We start from the raw sequence: 26,612 nt of genomic DNA, 5'->3' as shown, positions 1-26,612 counted from the left end.
TTCCGGAGGGCCCCCACGCCCAAACCCCCCCTGACCATCGACGGTGCTGCTGTGGAGAGAGTGAGCAGGACTAAGTTCCTGGGGGTCCACATCAGTGAGGATCTCTCCTGGACAGCCAACACCACATCACTGGCCAAGAAGTCCCAGCAGCGCCTCTACTTCCTCCGTAAGCTGAAGAGAGCACGAGCATCCCGACCCATCATGTGCTCCTTCTACAGAGGCACCATGGAGAGCATCCTGACCCATCATGTGCTCCTTCTACAGAGGCACCATGGAGAGCATCCTGACCAGCTGCATCACTGTGTGGATGGGGAGCTGCACTGCTGCCAACCACAAGACCCTGCAGCGCACAGTGAAGGCGGCTGAACGGATCATAGGTGTCCCGCTTCCCTCTCTTCTGGACCTCTACGGCACCCGCCTCACCCGCAAAGCAACCCGCATTGTGAGTGACCCCACCCACCCCTCACACAGCCTCTTCAGCCTCCTGCCATCGGGGAGACGGTACCGCAGCCTGTGGGCCGGCTCTACCAGACTGAGAAACAGCTTCTTCCACCAAGCTGTCAGGAAGCTGAACTCTCTCCCCTCCCCTCTCTCCCCTCTCTCCCCTCCCTCCCCTCTCTCCCCTCTCTCCCCTCTCTCCCTTCCCTCCCCTCCCTCCCCTCTGCCCCCATGAACACTGAACATTGGAACCTCCTCCTGTTTGAACATTGAAACAGAACCCTGGTCACTTATTGCACATTGCACGCATGCACAAGTTTCACCTGTCTTATAATCTTGTTTTATACTCCATTTTATTTAACTTAATACTTTTGCACATTTAGGTTTATTAATGTAAATATTATTTATCTTTTTTACCTTGTTTTATTTTATTTACCGTACCCTTTTATCAACAATGCACCGTGGGGAGGGGGGAAACGTAATTTCGATTTCACTGTATGTCTGACATATTTTGGAATTGACAAATAAAGAACCTTGAACCTTAATATTCATTCAGCAAATACAGTAACATCGCGACCGTCTTTACTTTCGGTTTTAATGAAACGAAACTTAAGAGGAATATATGGAGGCGCGGAGCCGTTTTTTTTTTCATAGTGAGGACCGACGATAGGCTGACGTCTACTTTATAATGCTTTGCGATCTACCAACACTGCCTTCGCGATCGACTGGTAGATCACGATAGACGAATTGAGCACCCCTGGCCTATAGTATATATAAAAAAATGTTTTAAATGACAGAGACAAACACTGACACCTTTCTGTTTATGAAGTCAGCACTTTTTAGAGCACAAAATAAAGCTGGGACAGTTTCATCTCACAACTATTCATATTTCCCTCTGTCAATATAAGAAGCTGTAAAAACACAAAGTCCCATTCTGCATGTAATCCACTGTAATAAAAACAGCAGTGGTGTTTGTTATGTCTTTGGCCCGTTCAGAATTATTATCAAGAGGCTGTTTAAATGCAAAGGAGACTTGGCTTTGCTCCACACTCTCTTTGTTCCTGCTTGCAGTGATGTTCACGTTGGCGTGCTATCTTTTTGACTGCTTTAATAAGTTGGACGTGTTGTCAACGTACCCGACAGCTTCACTGCTGTCACTCCTGTGAGCGCTCGCTACACTTGAATTGTGCACTGGCACACAGATTTTAGCCCAGGCTTTCTGTCATGAAAAAGACTTTTGGTTAAAGGCTTTAAAAGCATCAGATCCCGACAACAGACGGGTTAAAATCAAGATTGAAATGAAAAAAGTCCTGAGAAGAGTGGAGAGTGACAGCAGGGCACGAGGACAACAGAAGGGAGAAGAGAAGTTTCAGCCACAGTGGCAGACAGCTGGAGCTGGAACACGCTGCAGCTACATTTCTACTTAGATTAAAGACTAGATCCTGGTAAAGATCAAGGTTATTCACAAAGCATGTCAGTCCTTAAGAGAGCTCCTAAAGTCCAAATGTAAGGATGAAGAGTTTCTCCCTCAGAGAAGAAAGGAGGAGAGAAAGGTGACAGCTCTATCACAGCCTCATATTAATATCAAATAGATTCAGTCCACTCTTACAGTTACCAGCATGCTGAACAAACACTTTAGCATCACAATGCTTCAAGACTTCATTGTTGACTGTTATTGTCAAAATTCAAACTTCAGTCCTCCCCCCTCAAAGCTGTAAACCATGAAACACTGGATATATAACATGGGTTTAGTCCATTTGAAATTAATTCAGATATTTAAATGTAAAGATTCTAATAAAATTCAACATATTGTACGTTTCAATCTAAGAATGATCAGGAAGTACAAAAACATGAATTAATCACTATGAAGTCCTGTTCATGTGGACAACATCACACATTCATGTATAAAGCTCACTGTCATCTACATTTACTTCTTTTATTCTTTATTCAGATTGTGGAGCTGCAGGTTGTCAGAGATCAGCTTTTCTTCTCTGGCCTCAGCTCTGAAGTCCAACCCCTCCCATCTCAGAGAGCTGGACCTGAGCATCAACAACCTGCAGGATTCAGGAGTGAAGCTGCTGTGTGATTATCTGCAGAGTCCAAACTGCAGACTGGAGACTCTGAGGTCAGATCACTGACTGTGTCATTCATTTGAATCATTTCAATCCACATCCTCCATTGTTGCACATTTCAGGATTAATATATTTTCAGTATTTGTCTGAATTTAAATCTCTGGATATTTAATGATTTAGGAGATTTCTTATTCTTGAAGTTGCTGAATAATTTAGAGATTTGATGTGAAAATGTTTTTGTGACTCTGTGAAGTAAAGTTGAACAAGGTGCACATGAAGCCTCTAGTTTCCTCTGGTTCTGTGAAGAAGTGAAATCATGAAGACTTGTGATTGAATAATGTGTGATTTGATAAATGTAGTAACATCACAGAGCTGACTGAGATCAGCAGCCTGTTCTTCATCTGTGCACATGAACAGGTGGATGAATGTTGAGCTGACATTTGGAGGATTTAGATTTAGTGAATACACAATCAGAAATGATCCTCTAATCATTTAGAGAAAACTTGATTCATCAGGACAAAGTGATGTTGAGATACTCATCACAACCTGAACACATGTGACTGGATTACACATCATTTTTATTCTTCTTTTATTCTTTATTCAGATTGAGGGGCTGCAGGTTGTCAGAGATCAGCTGTTCTTCTCTGGCCTCAGCTCTGAAGTCCAACCCCTCCCATCTCAGAGAGCTGGACCTGAGAGACAACGAGCTGCAGGATTCAGACGTGAAGCTGCTGAGTGATCTTCAGAAGAATCCAAACTATGGACTGAAGACTCTGAGGTCAGTCTCTCAGTGTTCTTTAGTAAACCCTCCACATATCAGCTCATACATATACATGTATACATTCTTGTTGTTTGTTGTTGGAGAAATCCTTTTCTTGGTTCTCTGCTCCAAAGAGAGTTCAACATACTCAGGGTTTGTTTTCTGTGATCTGGCTTCACTAACCCTGACAGAAGAGATGGTGCTGAACAGTCACATGAAGCTGGTGATGATCCTGAGAAGTCAACCGAGAGTTTCATAAAAGGGGCGGAGCTATCTTCATATAACCTATCACAATATCTCACAGACTGTGAACAAACGATATGAATCATATGAAGAAGTTGAAGAGAAACAGGCTCAAAGACTAAAGTTACACAGCTGCAGGAACAAATGCAGGAAGGACAACTGACAGAAACAAAGAAACATCAGAGAGGATTCATGTCCAAACTACGCCTTCTTCTATTTTCCTCCCATGGTTAGTTGACCTTTGACCTGACTATATTAAGTCCTGTTTCTTCTCTGAACTGAATGTGTTGCTCTGACTCTTTAAAGTGGAGAGGAGAACAGTCGGCTGTCAGAGCTGGTAGGACAGAACGACGCTGTGTGTGTCTGAGTGTGTGTGGACGTGAAGCTCTCATAACTCAGTGTAAACTCACACTCAGACACCAACATGAAACCGTTCAGTGTTAAAGTCCAAAGGTGGAGTGGGGGCGGAGCTTAGTTACAGCGCTGTGGGGGAATCTGATGACTCACAGCTGATGAAAATGATTTCTGTCATCTCTCTTCTTCTCTCATTAGATGGAGATGGTCTCAGTGATAATGTGAGTGATCAGGACTCTGGTGGAGCAGAGAGGAGCAGCTGATGATCCACAGAGGAGGAACCTCCACCATCTTGTGTGTGGAGAAGCTCTGCAAGCTGAGGAGAGCTTCATCCATCAGGGACTGACAGAGGAATCAGCTCACACTTCATTTCAATCATATTTCTTTTATTCAATTCTATTTGTAATCACACATATTCAGAGACATTTGTACAGTACAGTAATTTGTGCTTAAACAATAGAGTGATTCCTCCTTTTATGTTTTTGTGCTTTAACACAGAACAAAATAAATCCGATGTAAGAGATGAGATGATCTCCCACTGAAAAGAAAAACAAAGACAAAAACAAAGTATACAGGGGTTCATAACTAAAGGAAAAGCAGTTGAAAGAAAAGATGGGAGTTTAGGGGAGATATAGGATTTTCATTTTATCCAGAGATCCTCAAATGAGTTTTTGTGAAGCTTCAGAGAACAAGTGATCTGTGTCATTGAATAGATTCCATGAACTACATGGTAGCAGTCTTCCACTGGTGGAGGAACATTTCTTTGTTATGGCCTTTCTGCCAGCAATGCTCAGGCTTCCAAATGAGTATTTGGTTTAGTGGATGAATGGAGGTTAGCAAGGAAGACTTGTTCCCATTCCTGGGTAACATCTGACTTTAAAGACATCTGTTGGTTCTCTGTGGATCTCAAAGCAGAAGCTGTGTTTTTTAGGACAGAACAGGTGGTAGTGATTTGCTTCCTGTGAGCCACAATTCCTCCAGCAGCTAGAAGAGTCTATGGGTACATCTCAGTTCCCTTCATTGCATCCAAGTGTCCTCCACTTGTGTCTTAGTCCCTCCCAGCAGAGATGCACAGAGATATTGTCTGTCAGTAAAAAGACTTGGGTAAAGTCAGCTCTCTCCTCAGATCTCCCTCCTCTCTCCTTCTTTCAGTATAAGAGCTTTGGGACCATCCTTAACACGGCCGGTCTAGAACTACGTGGGGTTGGGCCAAGGAGCCAGGAGATAGAACTGAAGAGAAGTGAGATAGAGTCTGTCATGAGATTTCTGAACAGCTTTAATAAAGTATCTAATCAGACTCTTCCAACCCAATGTTCTCCATGAGATGGAGCTTGTGATCTTCCACTCAAACTCACAGTATTTTCCCAAAAGCTTCTTCACAGATGTGGAAGTCAGTTTCCTTTTCCCGTTTGTGTTTGATGTAGGTGGTATGTTCTCTGTGTTCCTCTTGTAGCCCTCTATTGTTGAAAGATCCCAGATGATTCACCACACCGGTCTGAAGCAAGGGAGACTGCTCATCGTCAACAGCTGAAAGCTCGGCTGACACTTTGACCCCTCACAGGAGAATTTTCACTCAAGCTGAGTTCAGGCTGAATTTAGCTCATCACAATAGTCGTATTTTAACTTTTATAAACCTTATCATAAAAAGATGTATTACATGCATAATGTGTACTTATAACATTGTAAGGAGTGTCATATTATTATGTGTTAGAATAGTTGGCGGTCATAAAACCGCTTGTGTAAGTGCAGGCTGTAAATCTTATTGGGGGTCCTGGACTGCTCACATAGTGGGGTGCGTAGAAGTGCCCTGTTAGAGATAAGGGAGTGTCCTGCAGCTGCATGACAAACACACATATAACCATATATGTCTTGTTTTTGCTACATTCCTTTTGACGTAATCCAAAATGAATATTTAAATTTTCATGATGTAAATGTTGAGAGTCAACCAGAGTATATAGGAGGGAAGCACAAGCTTCTCTCTGGTTCAGTCTTCCTTTGTGGGACTTGACTTCTGCTCTACACTTGTTCTGCACCTGTGATCAGCTGACTTATATTCTCTTTTATTTAGCTCTAGTCACTCATTGTGAGAATAGCACTCTTTTGTAGGATTTGTATTATTTTGTAATCTCTGTGTTTAATCAATTGTGTTATTATAAAATAAAAGGAAACCTTCCATTGTAAGGACTTTCCAACAAAAACCCTTTTCCTTTTAGATCTTATATTTTCCTCTTGTTGGACCACGACGGACCAAAGGGATAGAAGACTAAGGTAAGAAGCTTTTTGTCCCCATTGTTCCAATACCAGAGAGGAAGCATAGACTGGGGAGGGACACTCCGCTTTAAAGTGGTTAGGACCCACTAGGGTGTGAGAGACCCAAGGAGAGTCCCCTCCAGGTAACGGCTGTGAAGGAGGCCTTTCCAGTATTAACAGCCTCTGATCTGACCATAGAGGGGAATGACTTCAACACTGTAATAACTCAATAACTTTAAAAAGGTATAAAAGCTGAATAAACTGTGTATTTCTTTAACCGCTCCTAATAACCAATAGTGATGTTCTAGTTCAAGGCAGCAGCGATATCTTGATGAAAGGCAGTTATTGGTCCTCCTGACGAGATTCACACTCGGCCCAGACCAAGCAATCAAAGTGAGGCAGTGTCGAGGTTTCAAGGTCAAGTAGTAAATAAGAGCAACAAACTAGGATATTAAAATAATTCCTAAAAATGCCAACTGCTTAGCCGAGATCCCCGCGCTCTTGCGACAAAACGTATCTTTTTAGAAAAGCCTTTCTGTAACCTTTTTTTGCTTTTTTATGTTTTTTTTTTTAACCTGTTTTATCCTTTTAAACTCTGTAGCACTTTGAGATTTTTAAAAATGTAAAGTGCTTTACAAATAAAATGTATTATTATTATTATTATCATCTGATTTCATACTTCAGAAAAAGCACCAAATGCCGCAAATGAAATACTTGGAGAACAATTCTGGTAGATTATTGGTCCAAGTCTCCAAAATGAATATTTAGTCTTGATGCACTCATTTGGTAAAGCATCTTAAAATGAAAACAGTCTTGATAATTAGAGACACAAATCTAAAACCCACGAAGTTCACTAACAAGGAAAGAATGTAAACAACTGACAGTGGACTATAGGACTTTAGTGGACCGAGTAGAAAGTTGAATAAAATAAATATGAATAGATCATCTGAAGTTTTTACTAAAGAAGATAAAGCACACGGCTGTTTAGGCATTTTAAAACAAACGTATGATAAGTCAAGTGTTTAACGTGAGTAAAGCACATGTAGGGTAGATATCTAAGTGTTTACCTTTCATCACAGCATTGTGACAGCTTCATTTATCATCAATATTATTATTATTATTTTTATTAAAACCTAGTTATGAGCTGTTCAAGAGCACTCTGAAGCTCTACATATATTCACCTTTTTCAAGTGTTTTTGCAAAGCATGCACATGTATATTTTATGGATTAAGAGCCTATAAAGATCTGCACTATCAAATGCTCTGTGTTAAGTCACTGAAATAAAGCTGTTTTAATACATACCACCAAAATGTTCCATTATAGCGAAACTCAAACATGAAGACCTTCAGCTTGTTGTGATAAACTCGCTGTCTCCTCTCATATTCTTGTTTGCTTATTAGTTCACCACGATACTCCAACAGGAAGTCTCCTTTTTTCAAACGGAGCACAAGCAAAGACGCCCCGCCCTATTAAAACACAAACAAGTGATGAAGTCAGGAGAACCAGGACATTTTATAAGGCCAACAGTCCTTAGTCAGACCTATCTTACCCTTAAAAGAGCTGATGAACCTGACATCGAGGTCACCTTTGTCCTTCCCAGAGGCAATACAGCACCTTGCATCTTCCTTTGGGTTTAAACGCCTCCGCCTCTGCATTCCTGTGTGTACTGTAACCCTATGTGTCCAGAGACAGAGGGAGGGTTAACATAATCACCTTCTAGACAGAGACATAGTATTAATAACTATATTTATATAGCACCTTTAAAAGCATGCATCCATGTGAAAGCTCACTACAGTAAAAATGTGATTTCCACACAGAAACTTTACATTTTAGAGTTGTCTTGCATACATGCATTATGTAAGTTAAAATGATTTTTTAGTGACTGAGTTGAATTTTGATTTATTATGTTAGTGTTTATTCCAGTGTACATCTTTGTAGATTTTCTGCTGATGGAAAGGTTACATTGTGAAAACTTGTATACACACTACTCACAATAATTTAGGGACATTGTTATTTACATAATTGCTTTTCCTATTTGGTCTGATTTTTAATGAAACAATTAATAGTATATAAGGACCCAGCTGATTGTAGCTGATCAGAGCAGGTCTACTTGTGGCTTTAAAGGCCCACGGGAAGCCGTGATCACGTGCGCGTCGGTGCACAGCTACTCTAACCAGACACGCAGCAGCTCTCGCTAATGAAAGTAAAATCAGCAGAGAATCAGAATCAGATGCATTTATTGTCATTGTTACAGGTACAAGTAGAGTAAAGTGTTCCGGTCTAATAACATTTTGTAAACTAAAAACGCCACACTAGGGATAGGAATTGGACATTGTCAGTAACGTAACTGTTTAAATCCCCCTTTTATTTTAACGTGCATTAAATATCGCGTTATTTTCAGTGAAAGTACCATTAACAAGTTACCGGAGCGCTTAAATAAATTACCTTACACTTCATTTCAAACTTACACCAGATGTCAGAAAATATATAAATGTGTTGCTTACCTTAACTTTCACAGCCAGAAAAGTCTCCCGCGACTCCGGTCTCAGACACGCCCACATTCAAATGAAGTCAGCTTGTTTCCGGGTTTGTGTGTGAGTGTGTGTAAATTTAAAAAAAAAATCTAAAATTGCCGTTTGGATGCAACACACACACACAAAATTACAGGTCTGGGTATTCCAAAAAATCACATTTATTTATATGATGTTTAGAAATGAATCAACATCTGATTATTATCCCAGCTGTGTAGTGGGCTCATTTTGCACTTGTTTTTGAGAAAAAATATTTATTTTTGACCCAAAAAAATGTAAAAACAAGTCTTGAATTAGGCCGACACTGGCCGTGTCACCCTAATACCAAATATCCACTTTCCCCAGGTGAAATGTCAGGTGTTTTGTCAGTCGATACCATATAAACCAACACACACACACAACTTACAGAGGAGGTAACTATTAGGCTATACTACCCAAGTGTGGTCTTATCTATCTGGTCATTTTAAAAATACATGAAAGTCAAACTCCAATTACTTGTGATTTTTTTTTTTTAAAAACATTTTTCAGGCTTGCATTTGGAGAGAAAGTGGATTTTTTTGGAAATGAGGGAGAGAGAGGGGGTAGGCATGTGGGAGATGGGCCACAGGCCACAGTTGAACCCTGGTTCTCTGTGTGGCCTCTATGCATGGTGACACACATGCTGCCACTGCACTACTGGTTTATGAAGTTTTTAAACTTAATGTTACTTCAAATGTCTCACACACACTTCACACTGTTTATAGCTCTTCTGCTAATGTGTCATGCAGGGGTGTGTGTGTGTGTGTGGCGGGGGGGGGGGGACTGACTCCTCTACAGAGTCAGTTCAGGACCGAACTGGCCCTCCTGACCAGTCTGTTCAGTCTCTTCCTGTCTCTCTCTCTGTGCTCCCTCCTCCCAGCAGACCACTTCTCATGCAGTCTATACAAAATGAGTCGCTATTCAAATGAATGGAGAAATGTTAAAGTGTTCAACCTCCTTCAAAGCCTCATAACTTTGACTTTGAAGTTTCTGTGAAGTTTTTAACAGTTGTGTGTGTGTCCGGTGGAGTGGGTAACATCAAACACTAAAATGTGCTTTGATGTATAATGGGTTTTCAGATAGTGTTTTGATTGGCTACTTTCATTGTCTGGACAAACAATTTTCACATAGCAACATAAACTTTGACCAATCGTGTACAAACTGTCTGTCCTGCTCTCAACTGCTGAAAGGCACCTGTCAGTCTTTGATCATCCATCGAGAGAGAAACAATGGTAAGGAGAAGATTTTCTAATTATAGCCTTTATGCTAGAAATGTTAGCTTATTGTCTGATGTGTATATATTATTGTATATTCATTGCTTAGAATATAATACAGATTAAGATATGTAACATTTAGATGTCGAGTAAAGTCCAAGAAAACAAAGTTAGAACTAAATTAAAATGAAGCAAGTTGCCACTCTTTTGACTTCACTCAAATGTTGGTTCAATATAGTCTTCCTAATAGCTCAATATATTAACTATTTATATTAATTGCCAAATGTTATATAACAGAGAGGATTGTATCATGAATGAGTAAATGCTGAAATACATGGACAAGCTGGTACATTAACAAAGAGTCGGTCACATACAGGGAGGGGCTGTGAGGCTGCCGTGAATCAGTCATGAGGAATTTACAAAATGGTAGATAAAAAAAAGAGATTGGTTAAATAATTGTATTATATATGTTAAAATAATAACAGTATAGCTGTGCATTAAGTTAAAATATTATTTATTATAATTAATTGTGTTCATTATTTTCTGAATTTTATTTTTGATATCATTTTAATGATACTGTATATATTTAATGTACAAAGACAATTATAGATAATTAAAATGACATTAAAAATGATTGCAACTTTTATTATTATTGGTAATACTACAGTATGTATTTGAGCGTATCCTTTTTAACAAAATGTATTTGCTTTTTTTTTTTCTTTTAGATGAAAATAACCCAAGTGTGTGACCAGCATCACCCATGCTACTTCAAACCCCCCCGCTTCACATTTCTTTTCTGGAAGAAAAAACTGAGGTGAGGGCCTTGAAATGGACTTTTGAGGGAGAGGAGGTGCTACCCTCATTAAAAAAAGTTAATAGGGTTGTTGTGTTCACAGATGGACAGACGGTTAAAAAGACCACCCTATTTGAATCTGTTACTTTAAAGTTTCAGTTGGGGCAAGGGTATATCCTTCCTACAGACTCCATGGGTCCGCTCCTCCATATGGTGTTTCAATCACCAGTGACACACGCCTTTTCAAAAGTGCTCCTCTGCATATCGCAGAGGAATTGCGTATACAGGGTCTCTGCTGACCCCTCCGAGTCCAGAGAGGGCAATAAGAGAAGTGAGGGGGCTGCAAGGCCTCTTCACTTTGAACGGGAAGGTGGTAGAGGTCAGTACAACATGCACACAAATGTGTTGATACATAGATCTGTGCATCGTCAATGTTCAATTACAAAAAATAAATTCTTATCTTCAGGTTTCCAACATCAAACCCGTTAATGTGGGGAGGGACAAGGTGAGAGAAAGTGTGCTCGAGGCAGCAAGTAGAGTAATAGAGATTTAGTAAGCATTCTCAATCTGTCTGTCATTCTCCGTCTGTCACTCTTTTTTCTCTACCTTTTCTCTCTCAGCCTGTGTCTTTGTCTTATTGTTTAGAGTGTGTTAGCAGCATAGATGGCTTCAGCATTGGACTGAAATAGAGAGAATAGAAGCACCTGTAACAATGAAAGTTATAATCCTCCTTTCAGAGATCGAGAGTAAATGTCCAAAGATTTCTTTAAGTAAAACAGAAATGATTGATGAGAATGCACTGGACAGATTCTTAGCAGTGCTCTTTCATTTATTTATTAACTAATTGTAGTTATTTTGCAATTTGAATGTTTGGCCTGTTTTAGGTAACTCATTTATTCTATCGTTGTGGAATGATTTACAATACATTACATTGTTGTTTTCTGAAACGTATGCAAACTAGATCAACCCCATTTAAAACGTAATTCTGTTTTATCTTATCATTTAAGGACAGCTCCAGGATGAAGGTCACGTTATGGAGAGAGGTCGCCATCTTGCCAGTGGCAGTTGGGTCCATGTTGACTATAAGTCACTTAAAGGGGAACGACGGTGTCTATGGGTTTAATGCCCAGTCTACCCAGTACACTACATTGCAGGTACGTTTTTATGAAGTCTCTCAGCTTGTTATAGATTTTAATAGGAGAGAATGTAGCTAACACTACACTGCTCTGCTCTTTGCTCATGTCCCATTTCACCCGCTTGTTTGCTGACTTTAGTTAGAAAACAGACGAAGTCTGCAGCACAGTAAACTGGTGTTCCTGGTTGTTCTTTTCTTACCTAATCTGGTATCTTAAACTAGTCACAGTTTCAGGTAAGGAATGTTTCTAAAGTGCAAATATAAATGCAGAGATTCAAACAAAAAACTATACATTTTAAGATTTGTGTACAATTGAAATTCAAGGAGGGATATGTAACCGACATTTATCGTTTAAAATTGGTAAGGCAGTCTAAATTCAGTCTGAAAAAATAACTGGTTGGGTTTTTTTTTTTTTTGTTTGTTTTTGTTTTAATAGCTAGCCATAAGAATGATGATTTCATTATTGCACCAATCACTGTATTCAGCAGTTTTGACTCATGTTAGTTTCTTGCCACCAGGACACCTGCACCGACCAATTTGTTAACTGCCTGGGGGCTGGAGAAGTGGAGGGCAAACCTGGCTGGCTCCTTCTCCTGCTGGAGAGTGACGAGATGCCTCTGATAAAAACAGAGATGTGGGATGAACTATCAGTTCAGCTCAAAACGTTACCCTTCCCAATCCACATTCAGGTCAAGGGGGGTATTGTTCAAATGGTAAAACCCGGAGGTGTTGAGGAGGGACAGGGAAAAAAGGGGGAGGAGGAGGGGAAGAAGGATGAAGAGTGGGAAAAGAAGGAGGGAGATTAAAGGAGTCATCATATTGGGTTTTGTTTTATGGTTCTAGTAATGTGTTCTCAATGTTTTCAGTTTTCAAGAAGATGTAGGGGAGAGGGTAGGACAAAAGATAAAATAGCCTATTATCGCTCTCTCTCTCTCCTGACACAATGATCAATCAATAACATGCAGTCAATGCATTAAATAAAATGTAACATGGATGATTTGAACACATGGAGGAAGCTGAGCAACCACCAGGTGCTGAAAAGTGCTTTATACAATTGATCAACTTTCAGCACCACGGACAGCAACATGGTAAAGTGTGTGTGTGTGTGTGTGTGTCTGTCGAAATGCATACTTTTAATTACTTTGGTGATGGACAACATACTTGGTCAATGATGCTGAGAGGTAGCGTTACGCGTTGTCGCACAACGGGTCCGGGTTCGCGACCCACTTGTACTTTATATTTCGTCAAAACTCACTTCCCGCGGGCCGGGTCGTCTTGGGGGGGACAGTTTTAAAAACATATTTTCATGACATTTTAACTTATTTATGGTTTCCGTTGAGTAAGTAATATACCTCCTATGCATTATTTCTTCTACACTTTCTATCTGCTGTTCCTCGTTCTTACTTTCACACTGTTGAATAATCTCAGATAATATAGCATATATATGTCTAACAGATTATACATATGAACCTATTTTAGAAAGATAGTCAGATAAAATTAGATGGAATAAACTATTGCGGGCACATTGCAGTAAAGAAGTCTAGAAGTGTATTTGAGCACATTTTGGTCTTTAAAGAGGTTTTCTGACTTAAACAACACAAAGTGTCAAAACACCACAGACAGATGAATTGTGTGACATTTGATGTTCTCTCATGTAGTCGAGAACATTTTGGTCCTTAAAGAGGTTTTCTGACTTAAGTATGTGTATGATGTTGTATTTAATGTACATGTATCTCTATTTGAACTTATTATGAATGAATGTGTAATGTATGATTGTAAACGCAGAGCCGTTGACAGTTTGCTCAGAGGGGAGATGCTTGACTCCACACACGACCTGTTGATTGTACTTTTATCTGTTGAATACAGAATACAAGAACTCCAAGCTGTCTCCTGAGACATTGCCGAAACAGCAGAACACAACGCAGAACGTACACACGGGTCACACGTGTCTAGACTGGATCTCCTGGACTGATGCTGTGGCAGCGCCAGAAGAACAGCTCCCCAGTCAACCCCTGAAAGGTTCAATTCATGGGAGAGGCTGGGAATGACACTGGAAGGTAGTTAAAACATTTTTGTTTTGAAAATTTTATTTATCTTTTTTTCACCTCAAAACATAGAACAGAATTTGAGACAAGATCAGTGATGCAAAACAACAGAGAAAAAAACAACTAAAAAAAGACAGGTAGAAAACATACTGCATATGATGCAACTCTGCGTTATGACACACATCATGCAATGATCTGTAATAATGCCGTCATTTTTTCCATGAGATAAACTTGTCTCAATCTTTGCTTCCATTCAGCCACATTCGCTGGTTTAACATTCTTCCATGTTGCTGTTTTATTTTTCTTGCCGACCGATAATAAAATATTCACAATATATCTTCTGTCAGCAGTGAAAATATCATCCGGTATAACACCAAGTAGGTTGAACTTAACCTTTCATGGAATTTCACTTTTCATAATTTTCTCCTCTTTAATATTTTTCCAGTGTTTTGAAATAACAGTCCCAGAGTGTGTGCATAAGATCACCTGTTTTACTGCATTGTCTCCAGCAGAGGGCAGCAGAGGGATCTGTAACACAACTTCAAATTGATTTTGACTTTCCAGTTGAATTGTGTCCACTGCTGACTGTTGATACCTTTATGGGTGTTGAACATTTGATCCCAATATTCGTACCTGGAAAAGTTTAGGCGCGCAGCTAATCCAAGGCCTTGAAGCATACCGACATCCTAAATTCCAAGCTTAGATCATCCATTTGAACGCATCTCTAAGAAGAGCGTCTATTTCTCCCGTATTAAAACGGTATTGAGAGAGACTGTAAGGATTACGTCTCGTTCCGTCCTTTAAAGAAAGGACATCCACGGAGATCACCTCGCTCGACGGAGGACACCACGGCCCTGCTCAACCCCTTTTGACGCGCCGCCATCTCCAAACAACTGCAGGGAGACGGCTAGAGACCGTCCCAGCGAAGGACCCTTTTGTTGCTTCTTTTATCAACCGTAGACAAAACGGTTACAAGTGAGGCTTAGCTAGGTCTGGGCAGCTAGATATAGAGAGTGTGTTTAATAACTGAGTTATTATTGTGAAACGGTGATAATATTTGCTTGGTGTTTGACCACTGTGTCTTAGGTTTTATGAGGGTAAAACCTCTTTTGTTTTCTTTATTTGGGCCGCTGTGTCCCGTGTGTTTCTCTGTGAACTCTCGCTTCATAACCGGGTAATAGACTCATTATCAGAAAGACTAGTGTGAACGCCGTCTGATACAAATCCGGCCACTGGCTTCTGGTAGTGCAGTAAACTATGCTCTGAGTTGTGCGCGAGTTCCAGGCTGAGATTGAGCTTTCAAGGTGCGCTGTTCTCTCTCTCTCTCCACCTTTTACGCACACACACACACCTTTCAGCAGACACACACACAGATCTGTGGTTTTCCAGACGCTGCAGAAACGTAGATCAGGTAGAGACAGAGTTTGACTCCGTCTCTAGACAATAGACCTGTGTTCTGTGTCCGCCATCACGTGACCACGCTGCCATTTTGATCTCTCTCTCACTCACACGCCACGCTTGTTTGTTTTGTTTGTTTCCTGTAGTTTGGTTTATAATAGTTGTTGTTTGATTACTGTGTATTTGCATTGTGACTTAGGCTGGGTGAAAGGGCTTTGTGTTCAGATTTCCCACCTTCAATTGAATACAGAAGGTATATTGATGATATTGGTATTTAATTAAGTATTTTGAGACTGATATTTGTAATATTTTGGTTGTTCCCTGTTTACAGGGTGGTGCTCCGAGGTTTATTAAACTCAGTTTAATAATAATTATTGATTTTTATTAATAAGTAAACTTATTCAATTTAATTTGACAACTAAATTTTATAAAACCCAATCTAATCATTGGTCAGGTATTTGCTCCTGAAAATCCCTACATCATCTGTCTGTGGTGTTTTGACACTTGAAGTGTTGTTTAAAATCAGAAAACCTTTTTAAACAACAAAATGTGCTCAACTACATGAGACAACATCAAATGTCACACAGTTCATCTTTCTGTGGTGTTTTGACACTGGACCTGTGCATCAATGTGTGTGATCTGGGCCTGGTCATCCCACACCACTTGGACATTAATCGAGCAGTAGCCCTTTCTTTTACGGACCAGTTCCCCATTCTCTCCACCTGGGTTAGTAATTGGAATGTGGGTGCAGTCAATAGCCCCATTTAGGACACTCCAGGAAAAACCTGCTCTCCTGAATCCAGCCGTTCTCTCCATTGTCTAAAATGTATTTACTGATTCTTTAAACTTGCAATTGCCTTTGAAAGTCTGCTGACCATTCTGCAGACTGTGGACTTATGAGCTCCAAAACGATGTCAGTCAACCATGTGAAAACAGGAACTTTTCTGTGCCATCTCTTCTACAGCTTAAAACAGGCTCTCACTTCCATGCTTCATAGCTGGTCTGACCTTTTCATAAAGGTAAACGACAGATTCTTTTGTGAATCTATAACACTCTGAAAACTCACTATAGATATGCAGACATGATATAGCTAGTATAAACCTCCTCCAGGGTTGGTTTAAATGTCACTGCAAAAACAGGTTTAAAATAACTGGTGCAACAGACTAAAATTTCATCGATGTTGAAGTGGACTTGAAAATGAGATTAATTGTAAACTTCATTTAAACTGTTTAAAGTTTGGTGCAACAAAATTAACACATCAGTCAGAAGTCAGAAAACCTCTTTAAACAACAAAATGTGCTCAACTACACGAGACAACATCAAATGTCACAATTTATCTGTCTGTGTTTTGACACTTGAATTGTTTAATCCTTTCATGCATAGAGGTCACTACAGTGTACAGCTATTCAAAAGCCGTTTTCTTGTATATGCATGCGTTTTGATGGCACAGCTGCACATCAGCCACTACAGTGGATGCTATGGCATCATCTCATACACTGCAATCCATTGGCCAGCCATTGCATGTGACTAAAAAAGAGTGGGAAACTGAGATGGCCGACAGACAGTCAGAAGCAGCAAACTGCTCATTTTTTTCTGTTCAGACCTTCTATAAAAAGAGACCCTTGAAGGTAAGAAAAATATGGTGACATCAAGTAACATCAAAAGAGTCAAGTAATTGCTAAATTTTCCAAGTATTGATTTTATATTGGGAGAAAATTAGGATTAATCATGTGTCCACTACAGTGTACGCCAAGCATCACTAGCTATATTTTAACTCCAATTCCTAGACTACAATTAGTCTGTTACTGCTGCTGTTCTTGAAAATACTTCATCCATAATCACTTTTTTTTTGCCTGTAAATCAATTTGTTTGTGTTTTTAGGATATAACTTGAAGTTCTTTATATTTCTTAGAGCTCAGGAGCAGAGCATAATAGGCAGGCCTACAGGATAGTGCTGGAATTACCACATTCAAGTGAGGAGGAGGATGATGCTAGTGTCATACTATCCTCAGTTCAGAGACTAACAGGCTCAATTTTATGCCAGTGGTGTGTATACTCTCTTTTTTGACCTGGCTAACAAATCAGATTTTAGTTCTGATTTTGATGTGAAAAAAAACATTCAGTGTAAGTTTGTATTGGGGCAGTGGATCTTTTGATAGCTGACATTTGAAAGATCACGAGTGAGAGCCTTGCGAATGTATACAGGAGAGTGAATTCCTCAATGGTGTTTTTTGTTTGTTATGCATGCATAAAATTATATTATTTTATAGTTCACATCACATTTCACACAGTTTATTTTACAAGTGTATTCATTTGTTTGTTACATACGTTGATACAAATGCATGCGGTCCACCTGAGCGGACAGATAAATATATCTTTATAAATGTGTGTTGAGAAAAAAATAAAGTTCAAACCTTGTTTTTCATGCCTAAAGATGAATGAAAAAAAAAAATCCCTACTGAGGTTATCATAATTCATGCATGGTCAGAAAACCTCTTTAAAGACCAAAACGCACTGGGGCGCCGGTGGAGCAGTGGCAGTGCGTCACCGGCGCCCCATGTACCGAGGCCTTGCTCCTCACGCGGGCGGCCTGGGCTCACGCCTGGCCTGTGGCCACCCTCCTGCATCTCTCTCCCTGTTTCCAACTCTATCCACTGTCCTTCCCTATCAATAAAGGCCTAAAATAAACCTTCAAAAAAAAAAAAAAAAAGACCAAAATGTGCTCAACTACACGAGACAACATCAAATGTCACACAATTCATCTTTCTGTGGTGTTTTGACATTATGGCCAAGCGCAGCAGATGTTGAAAAGGGCCTTTTCTGCACACCATTGTGGCTTACGGCCATACCACCCTGAACACGCCCACTTTTGTAGTGTGTGAGAGACCGTGCTTTTCCTTAAGAAGACCACGTTTTTGTGTGTACAGTCCCCCAGCAGTCACGACTGTTTGGGGGATATTTTTACTTTTTGAGACTGTTTTTTTTGTGTGAAGCCGCCGAAGTATGGCGAGTGAGCTACCAGCTAGCATGAAGCTAGCTGGAGCAAACAGACGGACAACAAAAGCAAAAGAACTACGGAAAGTTGATGACGATGAAAATGAACAAGGACGGATGGACCAAGGTTGAAGAATTACGGAAAGGTAAAGATAATGGAAAATGGACAAATGAATGAGAAGAAAGCAGAAATGAGAGAAATACGGGGCGGAAGTGGCGAGGAGCAGCGCGCGAAAAACGCTGAAGAAAAAGGGAGGCAACGGGAGGAAAAACTAGAGAAGACTGAAAACAACGGAGAGTGAGAGAAATGAAGAAGATGCGAGTGTGAGACAAGCTGAAGAAAGTGAAAAAAATGACGGTAAAGGAGGTGGAGGAGCGAAAAACGGCGAGGAGAAACCGGCGTGGGAAAATCAGCTGAAGAAAAGAATGGAGGAGGAAAAGGGACGGAGAGCAAGGAGGCAGAGCAACAGAGAGGTGGGAGAATATTCGAAAAAACTTTGACAATTAATATCGAAGTAGTTGGGGATAAAGTCCCGACAAATGAACAATATAAAGCTAATATGTGGGGGATTGCTGGCATGCAGAACGACAGGAGAAAAAAAAAATTCGAGGTGATTGTGAGCAACAGTAAGGCTAAAGAAAGACTTTTAGATGGTTTCAAAATCGGGGATACAAGAATAATCGCAAAGGAGCTGACCAATGATGAGAGGTGGAGTTGCTTATAAGAGAAGCCCAAAGGGATCATCCAGACCCGGGTGGAGGTCCGGCTAACTGTTTATTTGTGCCCGACTCTGTTCGTTCTCAGGTTCTTCAGTGGGGACACTCCTCGAAACTGGTGTGCCACCCCGGAGTGGCCCGCACGACGGAGTTCATCAAGAGACACTTCTGGTGGCCTACGATGGGCGCGGACATTAAAGACTTCGTGTTAGCGTGCTCGGTCTGTGCGAGGGGCAAGGCTTCTCACCGGCCGCCAGCGGGGTTGCTGCATCCCCTTCCTGTCTGCATTGACTGCTGACTGCACTCACACCTCTGGCACTACCTCAAACACCCCTGTACATGCACAAACACCACTAGTTTCTAGAAGGTCAGCATTTTGTTTCTAAGGCTCTTTAACGGTTTACAGGTCTCTTTTAATCAGCACATGTTTTTCTCTCCTTCACAGTTTATGTTCATTTATGCTATTTAAGTTTAAGTCTAATGCTAATGTTAACTGCACAGGTTCAATCTGTAATTATGTTTACTCTTAGTCACAGAGGGGCTGCTGAATCTTGTTTGGGGCTTATTGTATACAGAGATGAGGGGGGACAGTGGGTGTGTATTGTAATAAATATCTTGTGTTTGTATACTGCTACTGAATGCCTTGAATTTCCCTTGGGATCAATAAAGTATCCATCTATCACGTAACAAAAGTCTCCTTTCATCTTAATCAAGTTTTTAGGGAGAGAGTGTTTTCCCACCTCCACAAATGATCTGGTTTCTTGTTGATCAGGAATTCCCTTTATGTTATTGCAGCATGTATCCTACAACCCTCTGGAGAGCGTAGGTGTTGTCAAACCAACATAGGAATTTGATCTTTGAGTGAGAGAGCCTGGAAAAGAGGGGTCCGTAGAGTTGGTGCCAAGAGTTCAGTTAGAATATTCCGTAACATGGTAGAGAGTCGAGCAGAGACCCCGGCTCTTTCACTTACTGAGTGATCAATGAGTTTATTCAAACTGGTTAAAATATATTTTTTTAATTTGGTTTAAAACCTAGACAATGTAGCGTCTCATCGACCCCCCTCCTGCCTCATTGATCCAGACAGAGCATCCTCTCATTGGTCAGACAGCTAGGATCCTAATGCTGCAGTCTCATTGGATGAAAGGGGGAGAGACACTTGTGATGTGGAAACATCCCATTGGATGAAAGAGGAGGGCCTTAATCCAAATGCTGCATTCTCATTGGTTCAAACTGAAAAATGACAACAATAGACCTGTCCCTTTGACAAGAAGTGCATTATATACTCTCTTGCAGTATCTTGTTTGAAGTACTATGCCCAAGTCTGAGCTTAGTAATAACTTCCTCCCTTCTTTCTGCCGCCTCATTCTTTATATGATAAAAATGCTTCCCAACGTTTTTGCCACTCCTGAGTGAAAATCCCAGAAGAACTAAACCGATTTAAAAACTTTCTCTCCACCCTTTTCCCCATACACACACTCTCCCCACAAACACAGAGATGTCAACTGAAGGTGTTGACTCGCTGGTGTCACACTCCTAACTGAAGGAAAGAACCTCCTTTTATAGAGCAGCCAGGCTGATTGCAATGAGGACAGGTGCTCTCAATGACCGGCTCATTAGAAGCGCTGGTGGTCAGAGGCTACCTCCATCTGTAACAGTTACATATTCAGCTGTCCAAAAGTACAGCCATTGTTTTCTCAGCTTAAATAGTAGGTTCACATGGTCATTTAAATAAAAACAACTATAGCGAACATCACTCACATGTTCCCCCAGGCTGCATTAACCCAGCATGCCAAAGAAATATCTGCATTTGTGATTCCAGATGGATTGTTTGACTATAGGATGCCAATCGGTTTAAGGGACGCTTGTGCCACTTTCAAACAGCTAATGCTCATGGTATTGCAGGGTCTCGACAATACAGAGGCTTACATTGATTATGTAGTATCCAGCAACTCCTTGTCCGAACATCTCAAGCCTGTCAGAGCGGTGTTTGAAAGGTAAAAACAGCTAACCTAACTGCCAACATAGAAAGTTCTGAGATTGCTAAAGCCACTGATGATTACCTGGGAAAAGTGGTTGGACAGGGGAGGTGCTAAATATGGCTTCAAAGGTTATGTAGTTTATAGTGTTAATGTTTTTTTGTGTTTTTATTTTTTCTGTAAGGGGACCTTGAGTGTCATGAAAGGCGTCCTTGAATAAAATGTATTATTATTAAAGGTAAAGGCCATTATAAACATTCCCATGCCTACCTCCCGCAGGGAGCTCAAATGGTTTTTAGGGATGGCTGGCTATGACAGGGAATTTTGCAGAAATGTTGCGTAAGTAACAGCCCCCCCTTACACACTTCACCAGCTCGAAGGTCTTTTACCATTGGACCCCAGAGTACTGGATTGCTTTCAAAAAAATAAAAGCACTCTTAGCCACAGCACCTGTACTAATAGCTCCTGATATTAGTCATCCTTGTCTCCTCTACATAGATGCCAGCTACATCAATGTAAAACCCTTTGTTGTTTCTGCAGCGGTCTGCCTCCACTAACCGTAGGTTGCTCTGTTGAAGTTTAGCATTGCAAGAGATTGCAAAATCCAACATGTAGGAAAAAACATTCTAGTTGCTCATTGTCTGTCACGATTCATATTTGAATGATTGGTCATTTGCTTTTTGGCTGAAGTTTACTCTACTCAGTACAGTGGGGCAATCTTTGTTGTTCTGAACATTAACAACTATTTGCTTTTCTAATGGGGAATTGGTATTTTTTGATACTAGCTATTTGTGTTTATGGTTTGAGTTTAACTACAGTGTCCCAGATTAATATGTCACTGTTACAGATGGAGGTAGCCTGTGACCTCCAGCGCTTCTAACGAGCTGATCATTGAGAACACCTGTCCTCATTGCACCCAGCCTTTGCTCATCAGCCTGGCTGCTCTATAAAAGGAGGTTCTTTCCCTCAGTTAGGCGTGTGACACCAGAGAGTCAACACCTTCAGTTGACTTCTCTGTTTGTGGAAAGAGTGTTGTAAGGTTGGGAATGGGGAAGAGGCTTTCAAAAGAAGTTGCAAAAGGTTCCAACTTTTGTTTGAGGCCAGATTCTTTAGTTCGTCTACTTTCTTTCAGTAGAATTAGTAGATGACTGTGGAGACCTATAACTCCACCTCTCCTTTTAGAAACCCAAAGGCCTTATTTTTGTTTTTTTATGAAGGTGCAAAATCCTATTTGTTAGTTTTCCTCTCTGTGACTTCTGTCCTTCATAATAATTGAGGGCTTGTCAGGGAAATAATTTAAAGAAATTCACTTGAGAAACATTGGCAAGTCCCATTAACCTATCATACCAAAGAATTGTCTGCACTTGTTGTTTTTTTCCAGATGAATTGTCAGAATAACTGATGCCCCGTCCACACGTAGCCGGGTATCTCACTAAAGGAAGATGTTTTTGCCTCTCAGCCACACGAAAATGCAGATTGACAGCATCAAAAACGAAGCTTTTAAAATTCTCCGACCAAAGTGAAGATTTGCGAATTCTTCGTTTGTGTTTGGATGTGGACGTCAATAACCGGGGTTTTGCGTTTCGAAACGTCACTGCCTGTGACAAAAGTAGATGTCCCCTCACAACGTTTTCTTGTTCAGGCACTTTTTTGTGAAAATGTCCATATGTTCTGGTCCTCACTCCTGTCGTTGTTGGAGTTACTTCGTCCTCACATTGAAATGCAGTCTACTGTCATGCAATCAGCAGTCTGTGTTAAAAAATGCTTCATTATTTAGCAGACGAAGGGAGATTACCAAACAAACGGCAAATGCGTTTGGATTGTCAGGGCAGGTTGAATCAAAAAATGTTCGGCAGGTGTGTAAAGCTGTAACGGTGCACTTGGGACCCAGGTGCACCGTTCCCTTCTTTCCCTCCGTCACACGCCTAACTGAGGGAAAGAACCTCCTTTTATAGAGCAGCCAGGCTGATGAGCAAAGGCTGGGTGCAATGAGGACAGGTGTTCTCAATGATCAGCTCGTTAGAAGCGCTGGAAGTCACAGGCTACCTCCATCTGTAACAGTGACATATTAATCTGGGACACTGTAGTTAAACTCAAACCATAAACACAAATAGCTAGTATCAAAAAATACCAATTCCCCATTAGAAAAGCAAATAGTTGTTAATGTTCAGAACAACACAAATTGCCCCACTGTACTGAGTAGAGTAAACTTCAGCCAAAAAGCAAATGACCAATCATTCAAATATGAATCGTGACAGACAATGAGCAACTAGAATGTTTTTTTCCTGTACCGTATTTTCCGCCCTATAAGGCGCACCGTATTATAGGGCGCACCTTCAATGAATGACATATTTTAAAACGTTTTCCATATATAAGGCGCACCGTTACAGTAGAGGCTTGGGTTACGTAATGCATCCATTGGATGGTGCTGCGCTAAAGGGAATGTTGCAATGAAAAATGTTGAATGATGAAAACAGTCAGATTAAAGTTGAATAAACTGTTTTATTTTCTGCCGTATTAGTACGGTATTTTCGTGTCACAGTTTATCTTTTAACAACAGCAAGGTAAAACATGTACTGCAACATTTATCTCACATAGTGGAGAGGAACTTTTCCTCCACTCAGTAAACGCATAAAAAACATTTTGATGCTGTTACGGTAAATTAAACGTTAGTGCAATCACAATATAGTAACACTCGTAATAGTGTAAAACAATAACTCAAAAAAAGCAGTTATTGATTAAGAACTAATAACTCAAATATCACGCGTTAATGTTCATATTCACAATATGACCAACCTTGTTCAACTGTAAACACACCAAAAGAAACACGTAAAGCTCACTTTATCAGTTCATTCCTCATCTACGAATCCCTCGAATTCTTCTTCAGTGTCCGAATTGAACAGCTGGGCGAGTGTGGCATCCAACACGCCCGGCTCCGACACGCCCGGCTCCACCTCATCAAAGTTGTCATTAGTCGAGTCAATGTCGCTGTTGTTGTCTGGCAGTTCAGTGACAATTCCTGCCTTCCTAAAAGCTCGGACCACAGTTGAGACTGATGTATCAGCCCAGGCATTTACGATCCACTGGCAGATAGTGGCGTACGTCGTCCGGCGCTGTCTCCCCGTCTTGGTGAACGTGTGTTCGCCTTCTGTCATCCACTGCTCCCACGCAGTTCGCAGTCTAGCTTTGAATGCTCTGTTGACGCAAACATCTAGCGGCTGGAGTTCTTTTGTCAATCCACCCGGAATGACAGCGAGCACTGAATTAGTGTGCTTCACTTGTTTTTTGACACAATCGGTGATGTGTGCGCGCATGGAGTCGCAGATCAATAGGGACGGAGCTGTGTGACAAAAAAACACCCGGTCTCTTCACATAAATTTCTCTCAACCATTCACTCATCCTTTCTTCATCCATCCATCCCTTTGAGTTAGCTTTGATGACGACGCCGGCTGGAAAGTTTTCTTTTGGCAAAGTCTTCCTCTTGAAAATAACCATGGGTGGAAGTTTCTGGCCATTAGCCTGGCAGGCGAGAACTACAGTGAAGGATGATTTCTCATTCCCTGTGGTGCGAACATTCACCGTACGTGCTCCACTTTTATCCACAGTGCGGTTCACAGGAATATCAAAGGTGAGTGGCACCTCGTCCATATTGACGATATGCCCTGGCTGGATCTTTTTTTCAGCAATCTTGTTTCTGCAGTATGTGCAGAAAGAGGCCAGCTTTTCTTGGTAGTCAGCTGGCAATCGCTGTGAAATAGTAGTTCGTGTGCGGATGGAGAGATTACGTCTTTTCATAAACCGAAAGCACCAAGAAGGACTCTAAATTCATTGATGTTAAGTTCTTGTGCTAGCGCTGTTGCCTTCATTCGAATAGTGATTGTACTGACGCTTCTACTTGTTGCTCTCTGTTCAACAACCCACTGTTCAAGTTTGTCCTCTAACTGCAGCCATCTCGCTTTGCACCCGCGGAAACTCTGTTTAGTCTTCTTTACTTGCCGCAGCTCATCCTCTTGCTTCCTCCACTTCCGCACCATCGATTCGTTGATGTTAAACTCTCTCGCTGCTGCTCTATTCCCGTGTTCTGCTGCGTGACTGATCGCCTTGAGTTTAAACTCTGCGTCGTATGCGTGTCTCTTAGAAGGAGCCATTTCAGGGTCTTTAAACAAACACACGAATGAAACGCCGTTTTTATATATCCCAGCATGCATCGCGCACTACTTCTTCTACGTCCGCGGCTGCTTACCGTAGTTGCAATACCTGTTGCGCCTCAATATTGATCCATATATAAAGCGCACCGGATTATAAGGCGCACTGCCAGCTTTTGAAAAAATTTAAGGTTTTTAGGTGCGCCTTTATAGGGCGGAAAATACGGTAGTTAAGTTTTGTCTTTAACCTGCAATATGCTCTTTAACAAATGGCATCATGTGTAGAGAAACATTTCCCGCTGTACCGGATGTTACTAACAGTTCAGCTCTCTGCTGACTCATTGGCAGCGAGCCACAAGCTAATTAGCGCAAGAGTAGAACTCTCCGGTTGTAATGTACAATATTTTAACAACCCCTTTCCTCCACGGTAACAGTCGGTAATAGAGAATATTCTGCCTTATTTCTAAAACCCAGGATGTGTTTGTGTACCGTGAAAGTCTTAAATAGTAAGGAGAGAGATGTCTTTGCAACACTTACCGCAAAAAATCCACAGACGAGTGACACTCTAACGCGCTTGCGCAGATGAAGCAGTCTGTGAGCGAGGCGTTCAATGTCCCTCGGAATAAAGGAATTCACTGACAGCGAGGCCATGCACACAGTATTTTCGTGTTTTGTCTTTTTTTGCACGGAGATCATTTTGAAGATGTTTGTTGAGAAGTTTGACATTTATAAATTAAAGTTATTACATTGCTACTATATTTGTTAACACATAGTAGCGGTTGGCATCATTACTGCATTTTGCCCACAACAGTTTTATCTATAGAATTATATCTGTCTATCTTTCTAAAAAAAAAAAAAAAAAAAAGGTATGTATAATCTGTTAGACCTATATATGATTATGCTGGTGGGATGATAAAATGTAGTGAAAATATGTTTTGAAATGGTCCCCTTTCTTCCCAAAGGGATCCGGCCCGTGGGCCGTAAGTTTGACAAGGTCACAAAAAAAAAACCATTGCTGTATGAGGGTTGTGAACCCCGTCTTCCTGAGCGACAGCGCTACATACTGCCACTCTGCTACGAAACTAGTTGTAGTGTCAATGAGAACATATTCAATATAATTAGTGGCAGAAAAAACAACGCGTAAACATGCGAAAGTTTTGTTGTTGTTTTGTTGTCAAACATCAGAATCACTTTTATTGGCCACGTTGAACACACAAGGAATTTAAGTTCGGGAGACTTTAGTCCATCTAGAAAATGTAAACAATTAACTAAAAAGATAACCAAGCAATGAAAGATTAATATGCAAAGACTAAATAAACCGATTATGCCGGTGGGTGCCCAAAACCAAAGCGATAAAAAGTGTGGCAGCTGAAAAAGACAATTAATTTTATTGATTGATCAATGAAAGAGAGCTCTGATAGGCTACTTATATTATTACGTGGTTTAAGTTATTGTTTTAATTGTATAGTCACTTTGTCCAAGAAAAACGATTTATTTTGACATAACATAAACTTCACATACAAATTAAA

The 26,612-nt window shown here is 40.7% G+C and overlaps 2 protein-coding genes and 2 long non-coding RNA genes across 8 annotated transcripts in view; all 4 read left to right on the top strand.

Annotated features, from left to right (window-relative positions):
- Positions 1 to 2,619, top strand: part of LOC306818941 (NLR family CARD domain-containing protein 3-like) — a 109,116-nt gene extending 106,497 nt beyond the window's left edge. Inside the window, exon 6 of the mRNA XM_079336679.1 lies at positions 2,390 to 2,619. Within this exon, the coding sequence (XP_079192805.1) occupies positions 2,390 to 2,576 (187 nt within the window). The 3' untranslated portion in view covers positions 2,577 to 2,619. The remainder of the gene's footprint in view (positions 1 to 2,389) is intronic.
- Positions 2,620 to 3,118: 499 nt separating this feature from the next.
- LOC306818983 lies at positions 3,119 to 6,065 on the top strand. The gene is made up of 3 exons (XR_013778449.1): positions 3,119 to 3,288; positions 4,066 to 5,107; positions 5,321 to 6,065. It is a non-coding gene; the product is annotated as an uncharacterized lncRNA (long non-coding RNA).
- A 3,526-nt stretch (positions 6,066 to 9,591) lies between these two features.
- Positions 9,592 to 26,612, top strand: part of LOC306818963 (uncharacterized protein) — a 66,947-nt gene continuing 49,926 nt past the window's right edge. Inside the window, exons 1-4 of one of the 5 annotated variants that reach the window (XR_013778411.1) lie at positions 9,592 to 9,898; positions 10,606 to 11,178; positions 11,681 to 11,827; positions 12,327 to 12,701. Coding sequence is in view for 1 of the 5 variants with exons in the window: in XM_079336723.1 (XP_079192849.1) it covers positions 9,896 to 9,898 (3 nt within the window). In the remaining 4 variants the exon portion in view is untranslated. Of the gene's footprint in view, positions 11,179 to 11,680; positions 11,828 to 12,326; positions 12,702 to 26,612 lie in introns of those variants that run through there. The other 4 variants (XR_013778412.1, XR_013778413.1, XR_013778414.1 and 1 more) reach the window with 4 other exon arrangements.
- Positions 23,451 to 23,656, top strand: LOC306818993. The gene is made up of 2 exons (XR_013778459.1): positions 23,451 to 23,502; positions 23,544 to 23,656. It is a non-coding gene; the product is annotated as an uncharacterized lncRNA (long non-coding RNA).

Source organism: Symphodus melops (assembly GCF_947650265.1).
Source record: "Symphodus melops genome assembly, chromosome: 23".
Lineage (NCBI taxonomy): Eukaryota > Metazoa > Chordata > Actinopteri > Labriformes > Labridae > Symphodus > Symphodus melops.
The sequence above is the reverse complement of the archived record's forward strand: the minus strand, read 5'-3'. Positions and strand labels throughout refer to the sequence as shown.